The 19,212-nt window shown below is 33.0% G+C and overlaps 2 protein-coding genes across 2 annotated transcripts; one reads left to right on the top strand and one right to left on the bottom strand.

Moving 5' to 3' along the window:
* Positions 1-568: 568 nt before the first annotated feature.
* On the bottom strand, positions 569-4,883 carry LOC120167258 (receptor-like cytosolic serine/threonine-protein kinase RBK2). The gene is made up of 9 exons (XM_039176331.1): positions 4,788-4,883; positions 4,031-4,143; positions 3,598-3,936; positions 3,206-3,457; positions 2,972-3,126; positions 2,085-2,164; positions 1,868-2,003; positions 1,639-1,788; positions 569-912 (listed from the first exon to the last, which is right to left on the bottom strand). The coding sequence occupies exons 1-9, from the start codon at positions 4,823-4,825 to the stop codon at positions 763-765; spliced, it is 1,413 nt and encodes a 470-aa protein (XP_039032262.1). The 5' UTR covers positions 4,826-4,883; the 3' UTR covers positions 569-762.
* A 5,448-nt stretch (positions 4,884-10,331) lies between these two features.
* Positions 10,332-12,077, top strand: LOC120167292 (probable LRR receptor-like serine/threonine-protein kinase RKF3). The gene has a single exon (XM_039176358.1). It carries the CDS (start codon positions 10,332-10,334, stop codon positions 12,075-12,077), a length of 1,746 nt encoding a protein of 581 aa, XP_039032289.1.
* Positions 12,078-19,212: the final 7,135 nt, after the last annotated feature.

Consider the following 19,212-nt stretch of genomic DNA (forward strand, 5'->3'; position numbering starts at 1 on the left):
AGTACATAAATAGTCTCCGACCGTAGAGTATTGATTTGTTGAGTTTTCTGACTATTAAATGTTATAAAATAATCCTCCAAACATAGAATATTGCATTGATAAGTCTTTCGACTATTTAAAGTTATAAAATAGTCAACCGATTATTCATATATTTCAAACTCATCATTTTTCGTTAAAAAATTGATGACAGTCTGAATTAAACAATCTATCTATTAATACATGTTAAAATCTGATCCTAAAATTTCAAACGATTATTATATCTAAATCAACATGTTAAAGTTCAACTTAGACGACCATCATTTCATTTTTTTAACGAAAAATAGATGAATTTTATAACTTTTAATAGTCAAATGATTTAACAAAACAACACCATATAATCGAATGATCATTTTATAATTTTTAATAATTAAGAGGCTCGTCGGGGACTATTTGTATATATTGATTTTTAATTCCTTTTCCCCCACTTCTTTCACGGTGTTTCCTTCCAAAAATTATCAAAAGTATCTTCCTGGACAATCCTTGCTTGATTTACTCAAAACACCCTTTGTAAACTTGGTCAAGACAAGACAACCTTAAAACCTATACACATAGTTTCAACCTTATCTATACACAAACACCAAAGTAAGACAATTTGGTTCTTTTGATAAACTGTTTTTCACATGAAATTTGGAAGAACCCAATGCTTCCAAATGCCATGAAACACAGCATCAATTTGTCCTTTTTAGTTCCATCAGATACCGAAACAAAGTTATAACAGGCTTTTTATGAGCCTAAAGCAATCTCCCGAAGTTGATCGATATTGTTCAGTTGAGTGTTGCGGAGCTCGTTCGAGTTTGTTCTATGGTGGGATTGGTTCTGGGATTCTTTACAACATTCTGCTGCATATTCATCGCCCCTCAGCAGTATCACCACCTGCATCATAAACAAAATGGTTCAACATCACAGAGAACTACATGAAATGTGAGCATGCAGAAATATGAAGGCCATCTAGAATATGAGGATTGCTGACGTTTTGGTTTTAGATCCGATCTTCTTCTACGAGAAGCAAACCAATGAAAGAAAAGTTAAATATTCATTCGTCCCTGATACAGTAAAAGCAGACAAAGCATGAGCCTAAAACCAAGTCATTTGCATGAGAAAGTGACTTTGCCCTTCATGCACGGTACTAGTATTTCTAAAATGTTTGCATGTTTAGATGTATAGTTTGCTTGTGGTTTAGAACTTCTTGGTGCTATATTTCTACGGTTTCGGCAGGGATGTCGCGGAGAAAATAATTCATTCACAGAAACTACAAAGAACAGCAAAAGAAATGGATGCCACAAGCAATCATCGAGCGAATTCTACAATTGAACTTGGACAAACATGCAACTACAACATATTTTGGCATCGTAAAACCAAACGATATCATGTTGAAATAAGTGAAGCACCAGAGTAGCTTTCTATGATGAATCAATGATATAACTTTACGAGAAGTACTACCTCTTTCCTAATGAAACGTAATGTCGGGCCTTTCCGAAGAGCAAAGCAGGATATCATATCATAATTAGCATTTTTCTGTTTCCTAATATTACTTTCTTTTCGCTAATTTCTTTCCGGTGTGCATTAACAAATATAAGCACTTCTAAAAGTAATCCTCACCTGACTCATTTGAGGACGAAGAATAGGAGACTGCTCAATGCACAAAGAGGCAGTCAGAACCATGCGATCAACCTCCTCTGCATCATAATCGTCACCGAGGGAAGGATCTAAGAGCTCTTTAATATCATTCTCATCAAGAAGAGGCTTTGCCTACAAAACTTAAAAAGGGTAAGTAAGGGGCCTTTATGATTATGGAACAGTTGATCATATTCTTCGTGAAGAAATGTACCCATATCACAATGCTTTGCTGTTGATCATCTATAGCTTTCCTTCCTGTTATGAGCTCCAAAAGCAGAACTCCAAATGCATAGACATCAGTTTTCTCGTCGACTATGCCATGCATGAAGTATTCGGGTGCAAAGTAGCTGCATGTCGACAAAATAAATGTGTCAGCGTTACGACAAAAGTATTTATTAACTCGACAAAGATACTTTAAGCTTACAAACCCAAAAGTGCCTTCGAACTTCGACACGTTGTAGTGAGTCCACTGTCTAGGTAGCCACTTAGCGAGGCCAAAATCGCAAATCTGGAAGAAAAATTGGCTGGCGTAATCAATAAATGGAACGGATAAAGGAAATCAAATACAAAAGCAAACGGCTTCCTGACAATCATGACCACAGATCATTAGGAGCTTTACAAAATAAATATAAAATGCCAAAATAACAGGACAGATATAGCAACACTATTATTAGTAGATCTTGCCTATATATGTCGACAAAACTAATTATTATATTATATGCGAGGCGCCTGTTAGAAACAAAACGGAAACAATTTTCCGACAGAAAGGTGGTGATATTAGTTCTCATAAAGCACGACACGACACGTGCATACTTCAGGGAAGGATATTGAGACAAAAAACTAGATTTTCATAACTAAAACATGACACGTAATAGTCTAAGATTTTCACCGTAACTGCAGCTACCTTCAGAGTGAGCACAAAGGAAGGAAGCAACACGTATCCCGCATATGCTTCAACCTCCTCATTTTGAGGCTTATTTGAACCTTCTCTCGTTAACACAAAGCTCATACCTTATAAGGCTCACATTGTGATTAAGCTTAACACAAGTGATCGGGTATTACAATCAAAATGAGGCATCACAAATTCAGGCAAGCACTAGGTCAATGAAAAAAAAGCAATTATTGGGTGATTAATTTGACTTCTTTATGATTCGAAAAAATTACAAAGCATAGAGCATAGTTAACACAGATAACCATAAGTACCCAGCTAACAGAAAATCAGTTCTAGCATTTTACAAGGAAATGCATTCTCTTTTCTTCTCTCCGCACAGTTTCGTGATTTCCTTTTATCATGAAAAATACAGATTCACGCTACCTGAGGCTCAAAGTTCTCTGTAAGAAGAATATTATCAGCCTTGATATCTCTATGTATAATCCGCCTTTCACAAGTCTCATGAAGATATGTGAGGCCATCTGCCGTGCCTAAAGCAATCTTATATCTCTTACTCCAATCTAGTGTAACTTTTGAACCTGAATAATGTTGAAGAGTCAAGAGCATCAAAAACTTATCATAACAACTCGAGAAAAACAATGCAGGTTAGGAACAAACCGTGAAGAGCTGATGCCAAACTTCCCAATGGAGATAAATGAAAGACAAGGTGCATTCCTCCTTCAATGCAACATCCAATCAACTTGGCGGTGTTTGGATGATTTACATGGGCTATAATACCAAGCTCTGATAAGAAAGCTGCTGTCCTCTCATCTGGGGTCCCTCTTGCCAGCCGCTTTATTGCTATGAGCTTTCCATTCTTCAACCGACCCTTGAAGACTTCGGCATAACCACCCCTTCCGATTATGTTCTCTACAAGAAACCGTACCCATATATTAATCTACATCATTGTATCAGTGTCATTGTATTGGATTGTATTTACAGTATCATTAAGCATCCTTGCATAGCTTCATATTTGGCAAGTGCTAATAGTCTTAAAAATAATTGCATACCTCGGTTAAAGTTGCCTGTTGCAACTCGGAGCTGAGATATACTGAAGTTCTCCAAAGAAGACTTGAAGCTGTATAACTCTCTCAGCATAGGACTCTCCTTCGTGCTCTTGTTGTTCTTTCTCGATATGCTGAAGTGCTTGTCTGGTTTTCTTTTCAGTAATTTGAAGATTTTTCTCCAGTTAGAAAGAGCTGCTGAATGTGTACAACGAAGTTCTGCCTTGGGGCTGCCATCGGGAGAAGTTATATCGGATTCCAAGCCTAGTTCTAAACTGGCCTCTATAACTCCTGTAGGAGACGATCCATCCTTTTTCTCATTTTCCGCATCCAATGCCCGCAATTCTTGAATAGAATAAGAAAGAAAGACAGGTAAGAGCTTGCACTCGAGAAACATATGCAGTCATGCACCACACATGAATCAGATAGGTCGCAATACCTTGGGCCGATGAATATATAGAAAGCTTTTTCCCTTGCCTCTTATGTGTTGCTCGAACAACCCCGCCTTCTGAGTTCTTACCTCGCCTCTCACCAGAACCCATGGAGCTCTCACTGGAAAACACCGATGACGATAACAAATCAATAACCAGTCAAAACCAAATAAAAGGGGAAATCATCAAACCTCAGTTTCTGTCAGGATGTGTACAAGTAACTTTGTTTTGGGGGAGACAGTTATAGCATTAAAATAAAACACTAACCAACATGGAAATCATCATCACACCTATGAAAAAAAGCTCTAAACCAGATTTAACCCAAAAGAGAAAGGATTTACAGAAAATAAACAAAAATCCTCAAAATTGATAAGCTGAAACTCACAAGTGCCAAAAGATGATTATGTACAAACTAGAAACCACAGCATAAATAGCATCAAAATCAATATACTCTATAAACAGCACAAAGGAAAACGAATGGAAAAGGGGAAATGGTTAAAGAAAAGCACTAGTAAATGCAAAATGGAACAAAACAATGGCTACCACTCAACAAAAATATGATGAAAAAAGAGAGACAAACAACTCCTCTTCTGATAATATTCATTGATGAATATTACAAAAAGGAAAGAACTTTCAACAAAACGAAGACATACCCATAAGAAATAACATGAAGGAGAACAAAAACACAAACAGTATGCAAGCATTCAATAAACATAAGGAAAAAGATACCCAAATGAGAAAACATGAAGGAAAACAAATATATACCTCAAAGTAGCATGTTTATGGGCACTAACATCAGCCATGAACACACTCAAAACAAGCAAATAACCCAAATGTGATAGACAGAGAGCAAAAAAAAAAACAAGTACAAGTTGTGGTTTTTCTATAACATCAAAGCTCTGTTCTTGTGTTCATGATTTTGGCCCCTCAAAAATCAAAACTTTTTTTTCCAGAAAATGGCCATCTGAAGCTTAACATAGCTTTATTTGTACAGGTTTCCATCGTTCTCTTTCTTTCTCTATCTCCCTCTGGTTCCTTTTTTACTTTTTCCTAGAGGAAAGTAGAGATTTTTCACAAAGTGGGACTACTTACAAACAAACATTTACTCTTGTTTTGTTGTTTTCTATCTCTTTTCTTACACGAGTCCGCAGGTATCGCTAGTCTGCTGTGCTGGGTTGGCGACATGTGTTAAAAGCTCTGCAGCGGCTTCTGCTCTCGACCTTAAACGCTCGAAACTGTGCAACCAGGCAGCTTGAAGGACCGGATGTGAACGTTGGTTTTATCTTTTTTCAGTAAAGGTAAATAATTCATAATTTGAAGCCCTTTGAGCAAATTTCGTATTTTACGATTAGAACTACTGAAATTTTATGTGTTCCTGTTGCTCCTCCATAACTAAAACTTGTGGTTTTATTTGGCATAATGTTGAATTTAATCCTTAATGATTACACCTTTTATTAGTTTGGGTATTATTCTTTTTTAGCAAAAATTCACCACAATTTTGATATAACCATTTGAGTGACAATCTATGCATACGATTCTAGTAGTTCAATTTTGCTCATCTATTTTAAAAAAAAAAATCTAAATTACATTTTTGTTTCATTTTGATCATCCACCGTCAAATTAAAAATAGATTTAATGAGGTGACATTTTTTTAATTTTTTTTGAATAATGATGTGGTATACTATTACCTTATGGTGATACATCACCATCATTGTTAATTTTTAACGTCAGGTGATCAAAACGGAACAAAACGTAAGTTTAGGTATGATTTTGAAAAGAAAATAGTGGGTGAGCAAAACGGAACCACGAGAATAGTTAGATGACTAAATACATAGTTTACCTTTTTCTAAAAATTAAGAGATAAATTCATTTTTAATAGTTGGAGCAAATTTAATTAATAAATAATAAAATTAAATTAAAAACTAAATTTATTATTATTATTATTATATATAATTTATTGGTTTTTTTATAACCACTTGTATATGATTTATTAATTGAATAATATGAATTCAGTATTATAAATATAAGGATGACCCTCCTAATCTAGTTTACCTCGTTCGTAAACATAGAATCCAAATTAAAATATAAAAATTTAGTTGTCAAAATATTTGTAGAGAATATGTTGGTATCATGTAATGACTCTAACTACACTCCAATGGCAGCATTAATGTATCTTTATTATGTACTCATGCCTTCATAAATAAGCATTGAGTTTGCATACTTAAAACTAACTCTTTTTTTCCCTTTAATAATTGAGCTAGCCATTTCATCTATTTTTTATTTTCTATATTATGTAAAGTAAATGAAACGTAAAATGAGGCTTTTTTTAGGGAAATTGATAAAAAAAAATATTAATGATTTAAGAATGTTGAATAATTAATTGATAAAATAGGCTACAATGAATAGTAAACGATAAATTCATCTTAAAGTGTTTTCGATTTTATTAAAAATTTCACACGGATTAATTTAGATTAATCAGGATGAAGTCCTGAAATCGGAACAACAATTAAAAATAAAAAATCTCATGTGGTGATTCGAATTTGAGAGATTAACTTTAGATGTTGATATTAGTTATCGGTTGTTGATTACTTTAAGCCCAGACTTTAATTTTTGCACTGTTAAGAACAACTTCTACTATGAATAAATCAAAAAATTTAAGGGTTTAAATATAATGATTTTTTTAATTATTGAGTGATTGTAATAAATCAAAAATACACAAATATTGTTGTTATTATTTACCTCATTTTTTAAAAATAGTCCGGGTGATTATAACAATGCACACATACCCTTTAGACACAGTCAAAAACAGATGTAGAATTTTATGTCAATGGTAAACTTATAAAATTTTAGAAGGAACGTACTTTTATAATTTCAGAGGGGTGAAAACAGTTTATGAATAGAAAATAAATAAAAAAAAATATAAAATATATGATAATTTGAAAATTTTAGGGGACGACTGTACCACTCGTTCCTATAAATTGGTATTATTCTTTATGAATTAAATTTTGGATTATTTATGATTCTCTACTATAATTAAATTGGGAATTCTGCTTAGTTTTAAATAGAAGAATTCAAAATATAAGTCAAGCAAGACCGTGAAATAATACCAAAGAATTTATGTTGAATTCAAGTTGTGCGTAGACAAGGATGGAGAGGAAAGCTGCAACGTCCTGCCGTGACAACAGCTTTCAAACTAATATATCAAATCTCGATCACATCTAAATCGCGCATAGATTTACATAAGACCTCAAAATATATTTCAAGATCGCATTACTAAGGTCGTAATAATAATATACACGTCCATTATAACATTATCATCGAGGCTGCATAAGTAGGGATGGACATGAGTCATGTTGGGTCGGGTTTTTGGTTCACAAGACTCGATCCGAGAACAAAAAAATTTTCACCCGAGATTCGACTCGACCTGACCAAAACAAGATTCCACCTGACCCGAACTCGACCCGATATATAACTTAAAAACCCAACCTGACCCGAAATAATAAAAATATTATTTTTATTTAATAAAAACAATAACTTAATTAAAATATATATATAGAGAGAGGGGTATTATTGTATTTTTTTCTAAATATATAAGGCAAAATTATATATTTTTTCTAGTTGGATTGAGTCGAGTATTTTCACCCTAAACCCAACTATGACCCGACTCGAACATCACATTAAAAAAAACTCCAACCCGGGTCGAAGCCCGTTGAGTTCTAGTCCCATGCCCATCTCTATGCATAAGTATAATAACAAGTGTCCGTATTGTTTTTACGATCGTCAGTAAGACCACATCATCGTATAGTAGTTGAATACCACTATTAGGGGTGTGCAAATTCGGGTACCCGGATTTTCTGATACCCGATTTTCGAGTACCCGGAACTTTCGGGTCGACAATTTCTCAGCCCATGTCCCGACTCGGATATTACGGGTACCCAGTAATCGGGTACCCGATACTCGGTTTTTTTATTTTTCATTTTCAAATTATTAATTTAAAAAATATGTACACAAATTTAAATGTTCGAAACTTCGAATTACATACTCTAATATCCGAACATAAAATTTAAAAGTTCGAAATACAAAATTTAATAATCCATAATATAAATAATTCATTATATTTTATATAATTATATATAAAAAATAAAAAAAAAATAAAAACTAACCGGGTACTCGGGTAACCGGGTACCCGGAAAAACTATATTTTGTGACCCGGACCCGACCCGGGAAATGTCGGGCCGGGTACCCAACCCGGCTGGGTATTTTTTTTTTTAAATTACCCGATTTTTTTAGGGTCGGGTCGGCGGTTCGGTCAACCAAATCGGGTAATTTTGCACACCCCTAACCACTATGACTATAGGATAAGCTAACCCACGGTTACCGCTTAATTTGATTTAAGCAATAATAAATCTTAATATTGTAGTGAGTATGGGATCTTTATTAGTATTTAGTCTGTGAATCTTTATTTTATTTTAAAGTTATTTTGTAAACAATTGAATCGGAAGAAACTCGGTTTCACTATATATGAAATTTAATGAATTTATATTATTATGAATGATTTATATTAAAAGAGTTTTATAATAGATATCGCTTCGATGATTCAATAGTATCTGGTTTCTTATATATTTTTTATTTTTTATTTTTTATTCCTAATTCTCAAATTATTTCACCATAATATTTTAAATTCCTACTTTTTTAAAATATTTTACCATATCATTCTAAATTATTAATTTTTTAAATTATTTCACCATAACAATCTAAATTATTTCTTTTAACTTCAAAATATTTTAAATTTAATTGTGTTTTTAATTATATTTTTTAATAAGTTTTATCTTTTAATTATATAATTTAAATTTTTAAATTTTATGGGCATATTAGTATTATAGACCTTCAAATTTAGAAGTTTAGAATTTTTTCTATGTAATTGCTTTTTAAAGAATAATATAATTTAAAAAATAATATATATATATATATATATATATATATATATATATATATATATATATATATATATATATATATATATATAAATCGGGTAATCATGACCCAAAAATGAGGATACATGAGTTTTATGGCTACCAAGACTTAACGGGCATGGACATGGGCAAACATTTTGATACTCGAAAATTTCGTGTACCTGAAAATACATGTACTTGGTTTTGAACACCCCTACTATATATACACTGACGAATGTATGTACATTATATGTCCACTATGAAATTCGAATTTCTTTATGTTTATTGTTTATTTTACTGATAGTGTCCATCCTAAAATTTTATTGGTATTTGTCTCATACAAAAAATCTATTATTAATACATATGTGCCCACCCTAATTTTTTTTTGAATTCATCACTGAGTATATATAATCAGTGGCAGATCCAGAAATTTAAGAATATGTCCAAAATTGTAATTTTCTTTTTTAAAAAATAATAGGTATGCAAAAATTGTATTTTTTTTCTTTTTTCCTTAACACATTAAGCTAAATTTAATCATTTTTCCAAAATAATGGGATGCACTTGACCTCTATGGGGGCTTAGTGCATCCGTCATTATATACAATACATCACCTAAAGTTTAATGGTATCGGATGTAATTTACCCACATATTTATAATCGATGTACTTATCTTTCATTTAAACCATTTATATTTGGGCAGTTGACCATTTCTCATGTTGTATGTTTTGAGTTGGTGGAACTTGTAAATTGTAATATTATGTTGACATAAATGTGAATAGTTGCTCAAAGGAAATGGAAAATAAGGAACAAAAACAAGATGACAAGGCAGACAACAAAAATCAAACATGCAAGACACGGGACTTGCCTTTATTATCATGCTTTTATTCTTTTAAAATACGAAAGAAAGAGTTCTTATATATTTATGTGGAACAGAACCTTGGTTTAAGCTGAAATGAGGTTAGGGCTATAAATGAGTCAAAACATATCGTAAATTAGTTGAGATCTTACTCGGTCAAAGCTCGATAAATACTCGATTCGAGTTCTTAACGAGCTACTTGATACTTGACTCGAAAAGTTTGCGAACAATTCAAAAAAATAATATATTAAACTTTTATTTTTTAAAAAAAAGATTAAATTATTAATAATATTAACATTTAAGTTATATATTGTTGGGATTTCTTTATTTTAACCTATACCTAAAACTCACATGCAGGGTTAGACTGATTCTCCAAGCTCTCCATTGCCGCCCTTTACAAGCAGCCAAAACCGGCCAAAGGATCCAATAAAAGCTTGGTGATGAAGTTATTGTTTTGATCAATTTCAGTGAAAAGATTGAAATTTCCTTTCATTTCTCTTCAATGTCCTCATCTCCCTTCACTTTCTTTGCGTTAGTAACAGTCTTAACCTCATATTGCTTAAACCTCTCAAACGGAACCCATGTGAATGCCTCTTGTCCACTCAACTTTGACATCCTCAAGAAACTGGCGAATAAAGACCCTGCAAGGTCCATACTGTGTCAAAACATCATGGAAGGAATCGATTTAGTCCGGTCCGAGTATCTCCGGACAACTGAGTACTTCGTTCCCCCTCCCGAAACTTCCGAGGCATGCAGGGAATCCTACCGGCTTCTACTAGGTGAGTTCGTAACTGATTTCGACATCGAAACTTCTTGTGGATATAATGTGGAGTGGATTTCCAAAGCCTGCAGGAATATAACATCTAGAGCACAGTTTGAGAGCCTAATTCCTAGTGCCATATTGTACCAATTAAGATATTACTGTACTCAGTCTCTGGATAATAATTTTACATGTGGATTGTGTACTAGAACGTTGCTCGTAGTTAGGGAAGTTTTCCTCGATGGCATCGATGATGACGCAGCACGGAATATCTCCTCTTGTTCGGGGTATCCTAAAATGTATACCGCTGCGTTTGTTAACCATTTTGGTCCAACTGATAGAGCAACTGCTAAGTGTTTGTTTTCCATAGCACTTGAACAAGAGAAACCAAGCCGTAGCCACTACCGAAGTGTAATTGCAGGGGCGACGGCTGGTTCTGTTGTTGGTATACTTGGGGCCTTTTCTGCAGTTTCGTTCCTTCTGATGAGAAGATGTAGAAAAAAAGTAGAAGAGAAGAATGATTTGGATACAGATGAGACTAGTTTGGTTTTCGGATTCGGATTGTGTAGTAGAAGTACTAGTCTTAAAAAGTTCAAACTTAAGGAGATAAAGAATGCTACAAAGAATTTCTCCAGAGAGAACATTATCGGAATGGGAAGTTATGGGAATGTTTACAAAGGGATACTACCGGACGGATCCGAAGTCGCGATAAAAAGGTTGAAGAATTGTTCAGTCGTCGGAGATGCAAACTTTGTACATGAAGTAGAAGTCATTGCAAGTGTAAGACATGTCAATCTTGTTGCATTGAGAGGCTTCTGCACTGCAACGGTGCCACTGGAAGGGCATCAAAGGCTCATCGTTTGCGATCTGATGCGTAACGGAAGCCTTTACGATCATCTTTTCGGATCGGGGAATAAGAAACTTAGCTGGCCTATTCGTCTGAAGATTGCCCTCGGTACTGCTAGAGGTTTAGCTTATTTGCACCATGGGGTTCACCCTGCCATCATTCACAGAGATATCAAAGCTAGTAATATACTTCTGGATGAGATATTCGAGCCGAAAGTTGCCGATTTCGGCTTGGCAAAGATCAAGTCCGAGGGAATGACGCATTTAAGCACGACGGTAGCTGGAACTCTAGGCTATGTTGCTCCGGAATACGCCTTGTACGGCAAGTTAACCGAGAAAAGCGACATTTACAGCTTCGGGGTCGTGCTTCTCGAGCTTTTGAGCGGTAAAAAGGCATATGAAAACGATGAGGGAAAGATTTTCCGGCTGACGGATTGGGCTTGGGAGCTTGTGGAACAAGGGAGGGCATTAGATGTCATCGAACAAGACATGCCGGAGATAGGATTGCCGGAAGTGATGGAACAATATGTTCTAATTGCCGTTCTTTGCTCTCATTCTATATTAGATATTCGGCCAACAATGGATCAGATTGTGAAGATTTTGGAAACTGGTTTTCAACCCGGTTTCAGTTTCAAGAATTAAAATAATTTTCTATTTTGCCCAAACTTTTTCTGATTAAACACAATGTATTGGATTCAACTGTGTGTAAGCAGTTGGAGGTATTCTTTAGCACCTTACGAGCTATATCATCTGGTGCATATGCTTTTGGAAATGCCTAAACTATACCTTTTTAATTGGTAGTCATGTTCATAATCGGTTCTCTAATTAATTGGCGCACCACATCCCTTATAGGTCACTTCTTTTTATATCGGCTTAACGTAAAAAAATTGTTTAAATTATCTCTCTTTTTTTTGTTCCGATGTTTAAACTTTTTTTTCGATCAATTTAAATACTTAACGTTATTATTTTAAGTGTCTCGGCCGTAACGACCGTTAAAAATCCGTTAAATAACACGTGTCACGCTTATATATGTATGTATGTATATTTTTTTAAAAATTCAATTAAAAGAAAACTAATTCCCCACCCCGCCCCCTTCTCTCCCCCTCGCGTCAATCAATTGGCCAGCTTCATCTTGGAAAAAGTTTCAAGGAATTGCTTTCATCGCAAGCATGGCTTCTTTTGCCTGTGATCAAACGACCGACTGAAAGGATTTAAGGAATTTTTAAGGTTTTGAATATTTGAAATTGTAGGGATTTAAGTTTAGAAATTTAGGGGATAGGGACAATAATGAGAGGAATGATCGGCAATGGGAGCTCGTCGACGAGTGCGTAGACGGCCGGGGATGGCCGACAAGTAGGGTTGATGCTTTAGGATTAAATATTTTAAGATTTTAGAGAAATTTTAGGTTTTTATTTTGTAATTTTAGAGAAATTAAGTTTTTTTAAATGTAATAATATTTTTATTTTTTAAAAAATAAAATTTTTAAACTTAAAACTGTAACATTCGTAACGTTAAACACCTGGATTTAAACACTTAAAAATGTAACATTTGTAACGTTAGACAAAAAAAAATTGTACTCCTAAATGAAAAAGAAGTTTGGACATTGTTTTTATATGAAGCCTTTTATATAATTTAAACTTTTAGTACTCGTTGTTTATCTTATCGGAAGGCTCTTTGTATGGCTGAGATTTGAATTCCGAGCTTTCTAAAAACTCTGCAATTAGTGTCGTTTTCAGGAGCCAAACCATGTGTGCAACAACTGATCACAAGTGTTCTCTTCATCCCAGAGTCTCCGAGATGGCTGGCCATTGAGCTTTTTAAAAGAGTATTTCATGAAAATTCATTAGTGTGTTCAATTGGTAATGGTAGCCATCTCCATCGAACCTAGGACCTCTAGTGATAACAAGATTCTCCTTTATCACTGTGTCCACTTAATGAATTCTGCAATGAACGTATCGGGTCATAGTTCTTGTACCACTACTTGTTCTGCAGTTGATGGTTTCTTGGGGCTCGTCATTCATGCATGCTTACATGGAAGGTAAGCACGAGCGAGGGTTCTAGCCAAACCCTGATATCATGCAAAGATGTAGCAGAAGCATTCGAATCTCCGTCATTACAACTAAAATGTACCTTCATTTGCCCCACTTTAGATGAATGTGTAATGTGGTGTACGGTTATATCTCTATGTCACAAGAGGCTTATCAAGAAAATTGGATAGAAATGGGTGATGAAGCTGCAAAATAAAAGTACATAAAGAGTGTCGAGATTTCTATTTCGAGATGCTTTATAGTGGCTAGGTTGGTAATGCTCTTAAAAGATGTAGTGGAAAAAATGATTTTTGAAAGTAATTCTACAAAAGTGATTTTGTATTATTTTGTTTATTTTTTTTTTTTGAGATTTGTTTAAAAAAATAAGTGATTTTGTATTAATACAAAAATATGAGGACGACACGTGTTAAACAATATCCAAATTTAACGGCTGTTACGATCCAAACACCTAAAAATGTAAGTTAGAAACGTTAGGCACATATTTTTAGTGAAAATTTATTTAGACATTAAAACATTTTTCGATGCATAATTTAGACACTTATTTTTGTATTAAACCTTATTAAAAAGTATTTTTAAGGATATAAAATGTCTATTTTAGATAATATTTTTGAAAATATAAAAGAAATTGATGAAATAAATGAAAACCAATGAATAATTTTACTCGAATTTTCTTTTGGAAAAACTAAAAGTTATTTTTTTTTTGCTTTTCAAAATCACTTTTCAAACGTGGAAGAAAATGTCTAATTTATCTAATATTTAAATTTACAATGACTTTTATTATACAAAAAAAAAAGAACATGAGCTTATCCTTCTTTAGTTCGGTCTCACTTAATTAAATATTTAATAAATTGTGTATTTTTTAATTGAATACTTATTTTTACATGAACTAAAATATTAACAGATCAAAATCTATCGAATATATAAAATTTTCATAGGGACCGACTCTTCACTGCACGTGCAAACATTCGATCACCGCCCTCACATATGCTTACATCAATATAAGTGTAAGTTAGGGTAAAAGCCGAATCCCGACGTCGTGCAACGATGCAGGAGAAACATCCGAATCCGGATGATTATAACTAAGACTGTGCCTTTTTTTTTTTTGCACTGCGTTTCACTATGTCCTGATATCTCAAGAGACAATGAGCAGGAATTTCATTGGTGAGATCAAGGTAGTCCTATTTGTTTAGAAATGTTTAAGATAATATATGTTCAAAATCTTTCTTAATCATTGACAACGTATACACAGTTTGCAGACGCAGTTGCTTGAACATAGGACCTATTGGGAGACCAAAACTCCCCTTAAGCACTTATGCCACTTGATGGGTTACAAATTTAAATATGTGACACTTTGTGTTTGGTGCAATGAAATGGCACATTGTTTCAATTCTTGTGACATATCATTTCATCCTGCTGTATAAGGAGGATTTGGAGTAGTAGCCACAATACTTTTGTTTATATTTTTGCTCTCATGTTGCTTCCTTCTCTTAGTGAAATTTTCTCTGATTTTCACTTGAATTTGTTTAAATTATGATGAAGAAGAGTGTTACAAAAGTTGTGAAGAAAAGAGAAGAGAAAATTGAATGAAAGTCGTTAACAAGGGGTGTGATTAATGTATATGTATATTAACAAGGGGTGTGATTAGTATATATGTATAGTTTGGGATAAAATTAAAATGTTCAAAAAGTTTGGGGACCAATTTAGAATTAAAGTCATAGTTTAGGGATAAAATTAAAATGTTTAAAATTTTGAGGACTAATTTAGAATGATAGTCATAGTTTAGGATGTAATTGAAATATTTAAAAATTTAGGGATTAATTTAAAATGAAAGTCATACTATGAGAACATATGATGTAATTAAATCAAATATTAAAAAAAATACTATTACTACCCAAAGAAACGCCAATATTCTTCGTACCTATAAAGATCACTACTTGATATTTGTTGAGAAGTTTTCGAAGTATGTTTGTTAAATAATTAGTTGCGAGTTATTTAATAAATTCAGTATTATATTATATATATTCGGTACGATTTTACTTTTAATATTTTTTTTTATTTTTTAATAGTTTAATATTTTATTTTTAACTCTCAAGACAACCTAATAAAAATTAGAGTAAATTACGCGTTTAGTACTTAAATTATCAGTTTTAGTACATAAACTTTTATTTTTTTTTAAAATCATACCTAACGTTTAGTTGTTTCATTTTAATATATCGTCATTAAAAAGTTAATACAACAACAACAAAACCCAATTCCCATATGTATGGGGTAAGGGGGAGGTAGGGTAGTAGGCTACCCCCAACGCCAAGTTGAGAGTAACTTCCGTGGAAGACCTCCGGCAGTCAGAAAATTAAAAATTTAGATAAAAAAGTTAATGACGGGATGACATGGCATAGCTCCGGTGGATGGATGACCAAATCGAACGGTGGACCACGAGAGAATGACGAGTCGACTAACATAGTCTAATTTCAAGCCCATTGGAAATTGGACAATGGAGTTCGGAGGATGATGAAATTGAAGAGTCCACCGTCAATTTGGAGAGATTGAGGTGTTTCCTAGTGAAACGAAGGCCATAATCGCGTTCAAGGAGTAAAAAAAAGTGCATACTAGAAAGTTTGAGCTTCATCGGCCAACAGATGGGACGATCAGTGAGCTTGTCCCTTAAGTTTTTAACGGTATGGTACTAAAATGAAACAAAAATTAAATGTTAGTTATGATTTTGGAAAAAAAAGTTTAGATACTAAAATAGTCCAAAACTGATAGTTTAGGTACTACATATTTATTTTACCCTAAAATTTATAATATCTTGCAAAAAAAACACTTGTAAAAAAATTAAGGGTAAATTGGTCATCCACATATCATTTAGTTTTTGTTTTGACCATACAACTATTATTTTAAAAAAAATCATACTTAATGTTTGTTTTAGTTTTGTTTTAATTACTCGTCGTTAAAAAATCAATAGTTATGCTGACATATCATTAAGAGACAGTGTCACATCATCATTGATAAATAAAAACATCACATCAACATTAATTTTTTAATGGCAGGTAATCAACAATGACAAATTCAAAAATATTTTTTAGTGTGAACACACATCTATATTAACAACATAAAATTTTTATACAATGAGCATAAATAAAATTTCAAGATGAGCAAATCAATAAAAATAGATAATTACCCAAAAAAAAAATAGATTTTATGATGGACAATTGCCTAATCTTACGCCTTAGTGAAGTTGTCACTAATGGTTGAAATAGAACAAGACATTAGGTATAATTTAAAAAAAAAAATTGAGTAACTATAAAACTAGGTAATAGCCGGACACACAAAATAAATGGTTTAACGAAAATAAAATATTGACTTATTGTGAGATTAGAATCAATGGATAGTTTTGTTGTGGGACAAGTTAATTTCAGGTTGAAAAAGACGATTTGGGCACAATAAAAAATATGATAAAAATTATAACATTTTAGTTTATATGTAACTTAAAATATTAGTTTTTATGAATATTTTTAATTGAACCTAAAATATTATAGAGAAAGTAATATTTTCGGTTATCAATCTAAAATATTATGACAGTATAATAATTTCGTTCAAAAAAATGTTTAAAAAAATATTATTGAGCTAAATCTAAAATATTATAATTTTTATCACATCCTAAATTATATCCAAAATTATCAATTTTTTTACCTTAAATTAGACTACAAAATCAATACCCGGAGCTTTCTTCGTTAAAAGGAAAGTGAGTGGAGCCGGCATAAATGATGGTGTTGAAGATGACATCGCAAGTAGTATCCATCATCCACGTCTGGAAAACGGACAAAGGGATAGGATTAGGAGGAAAGTTGGAACTCGCCATGGACCCTGCTCATCCCATCTCTATCTGTTCATTGGATTCTGGTATGCCCCAAACTCTGTCTATTCCCATGTGACCATTGACGCTTGTTTCTTCTTGTTATTTAGATCATATCCCATGCAAATAGAAGTGAATGAAGATTGATCTTGATTGATATTATCAACACAAGTTTACTATAAAGTATTTTTAATTGGGAGGGGAACCACATGATCCAAATCCAAAATGGAAAGGAAATCTCATTTTCTTGAAACCAGAAGAATATTTCAATAAATAAACATATATATAGAAAGCCAAGCATAACTCAACTGCCACTGTCATCCTTGATTGGGAAACCCATTCTTGTTATTTTATTGCAAAAGCCAAAATCTTCCAGTGCAACCATGGCGAATACTTTATTATAGTATTATTTTATGTTATCATGGTGGTCCCTGCTAGCTGGTAATGGTGAAGTGCTGCTGGTTTTTCAAGGCGGTTGTCGAGTTTTTTTATTGGGTTAGTCTAAATATACCAAATATTTTTCTAAACCTACCAATTTTTTATTAAAACACCAAAAGATTATTAAACTTATCAATTTTTTATTAAAACACCAAAAGATTAATGTAATGATTATGTTTTTTTTATTAAAGTTTTTAATCATTATGTAATAATATGTCTTTTTCATTATTAAATTTTTTTATTAAATTTTTTTTATTTATTTCTTTAACATTGTAATAATTATTTTTTTTAAATTTTTGTTATATTTTTACTTATTTAATTATATATATATTTATAAAAAATAGCAAATATTAAAATATTCATTGATAAATAAACTATAATTACAATAAATTGAACGTTACATAATTACTTCGATATGTCAAAAGTTTCAGGAATATGAAAATAATATTCACGAAACTCTTCATGACGACTAACATATGGGTCTTCCCATGCAGATGCAATGTCACTTTTATATGTGATTCAAAGTGGATGAATCATCGGCAAAGGACAACCTTCTCGTAAATCTGCTTTAATATAATAGTTATCATTCACATGTGCAATGACGATTGTCCCATGTGACTCTGATTGTGGTGGACTGGACCAAAGCGGGAAAATCGTAGTACAACCTCCGACGTTTCCTCCATTAGCTAGACTTATAACAACTCTATTGCATGCAGAAGCAATAATCAATCATATGTTTGGCATTTCCATCCATTTTTTGGCTAATTGTACGGTTTTATAGATTTTTTTATAACTTACCGTTCCAAATATATACCTATACTTTTGATGGTTAACATCTAACTCCCGCACCAAGTCTGGCCGAATTCGAGGCCATTGATCATCAGATAGACCAAGAGCGACATCGACTAATCGAAATCCGCAATTTCCGTCACCTATTACATCTTGTAAACCTGTAAGATAAGGACGGAAAATTTGTGGAAATTGTTCCAAAAATCTTTCCGGACCAGGTCTGGCAAACGACTGGCTTACATATGAATTGTGTCTCGCGGATTCTTCGTTTAAATCCGGGAACAAGTCGCGTGCGCTTGTTACATATGAACTATGTCTCGCCGTTTCAATATTTGTCGGTTTCAAATTCAAGTCCATATCAAAAAATCTGGTGGAATAACTACTTTTACCAGGATCTTAATTTTTCGGTTCAACACACTTCTTTTTTTTGTTTCTTCAAGCTTGGCAGCCCGCGAGTATTTTTTTTAATTACGGGTTCTCTAATAAGATTTGTGCTTGGATTGAATATATCGCCTAGATTTCTTAAGAAACTCTTCTTTCCAGCGTTGGACTACCTTTTGAATTATTCTTTAAAAATGTGCAGTTCATCATCACAATGACTATCTTCATTTTCCAAGGGTGTTGACCATGAAACATCTAGTGTCTTCCA

The sequence above is a fragment of the Hibiscus syriacus genome, unplaced genomic scaffold (genome assembly GCF_006381635.1).
Source record: "Hibiscus syriacus cultivar Baekdansim isolate YM2019G1 unplaced genomic scaffold, ASM638163v2 tig00111671_pilon, whole genome shotgun sequence".
In the NCBI taxonomy this organism is placed as follows: Eukaryota; Viridiplantae; Streptophyta; class Magnoliopsida; order Malvales; family Malvaceae; genus Hibiscus; species Hibiscus syriacus.

Bases quoted from the DNA above. Each gene is read 5' to 3' on its own strand.
- LOC120167292 (XM_039176358.1), top strand. From the start codon at position 10,332: ATGTCCTCATCTCCCTTCACTTTCTTTGCGTTAGTAACAGTCTTAACC.
- LOC120167258 (XM_039176331.1), bottom strand. From the start codon at position 4,825: ATGGCTGATGTTAGTGCCCATAAACATGCTACTTTGAG. The intron at 2,165-2,971 runs GTAGCGTGAATC...TTTTTCTTCCAG, and splicing joins CAGAGAACTTTGAGCCTCAG to ATTTGCGATTTTGGCCTCGC. The intron at 913-1,638 runs GTGAGGATTACT...TTTATGATGCAG, and splicing joins TTCGTCCTCAAATGAGTCAG to GTGGTGATACTGCTGAGGGG.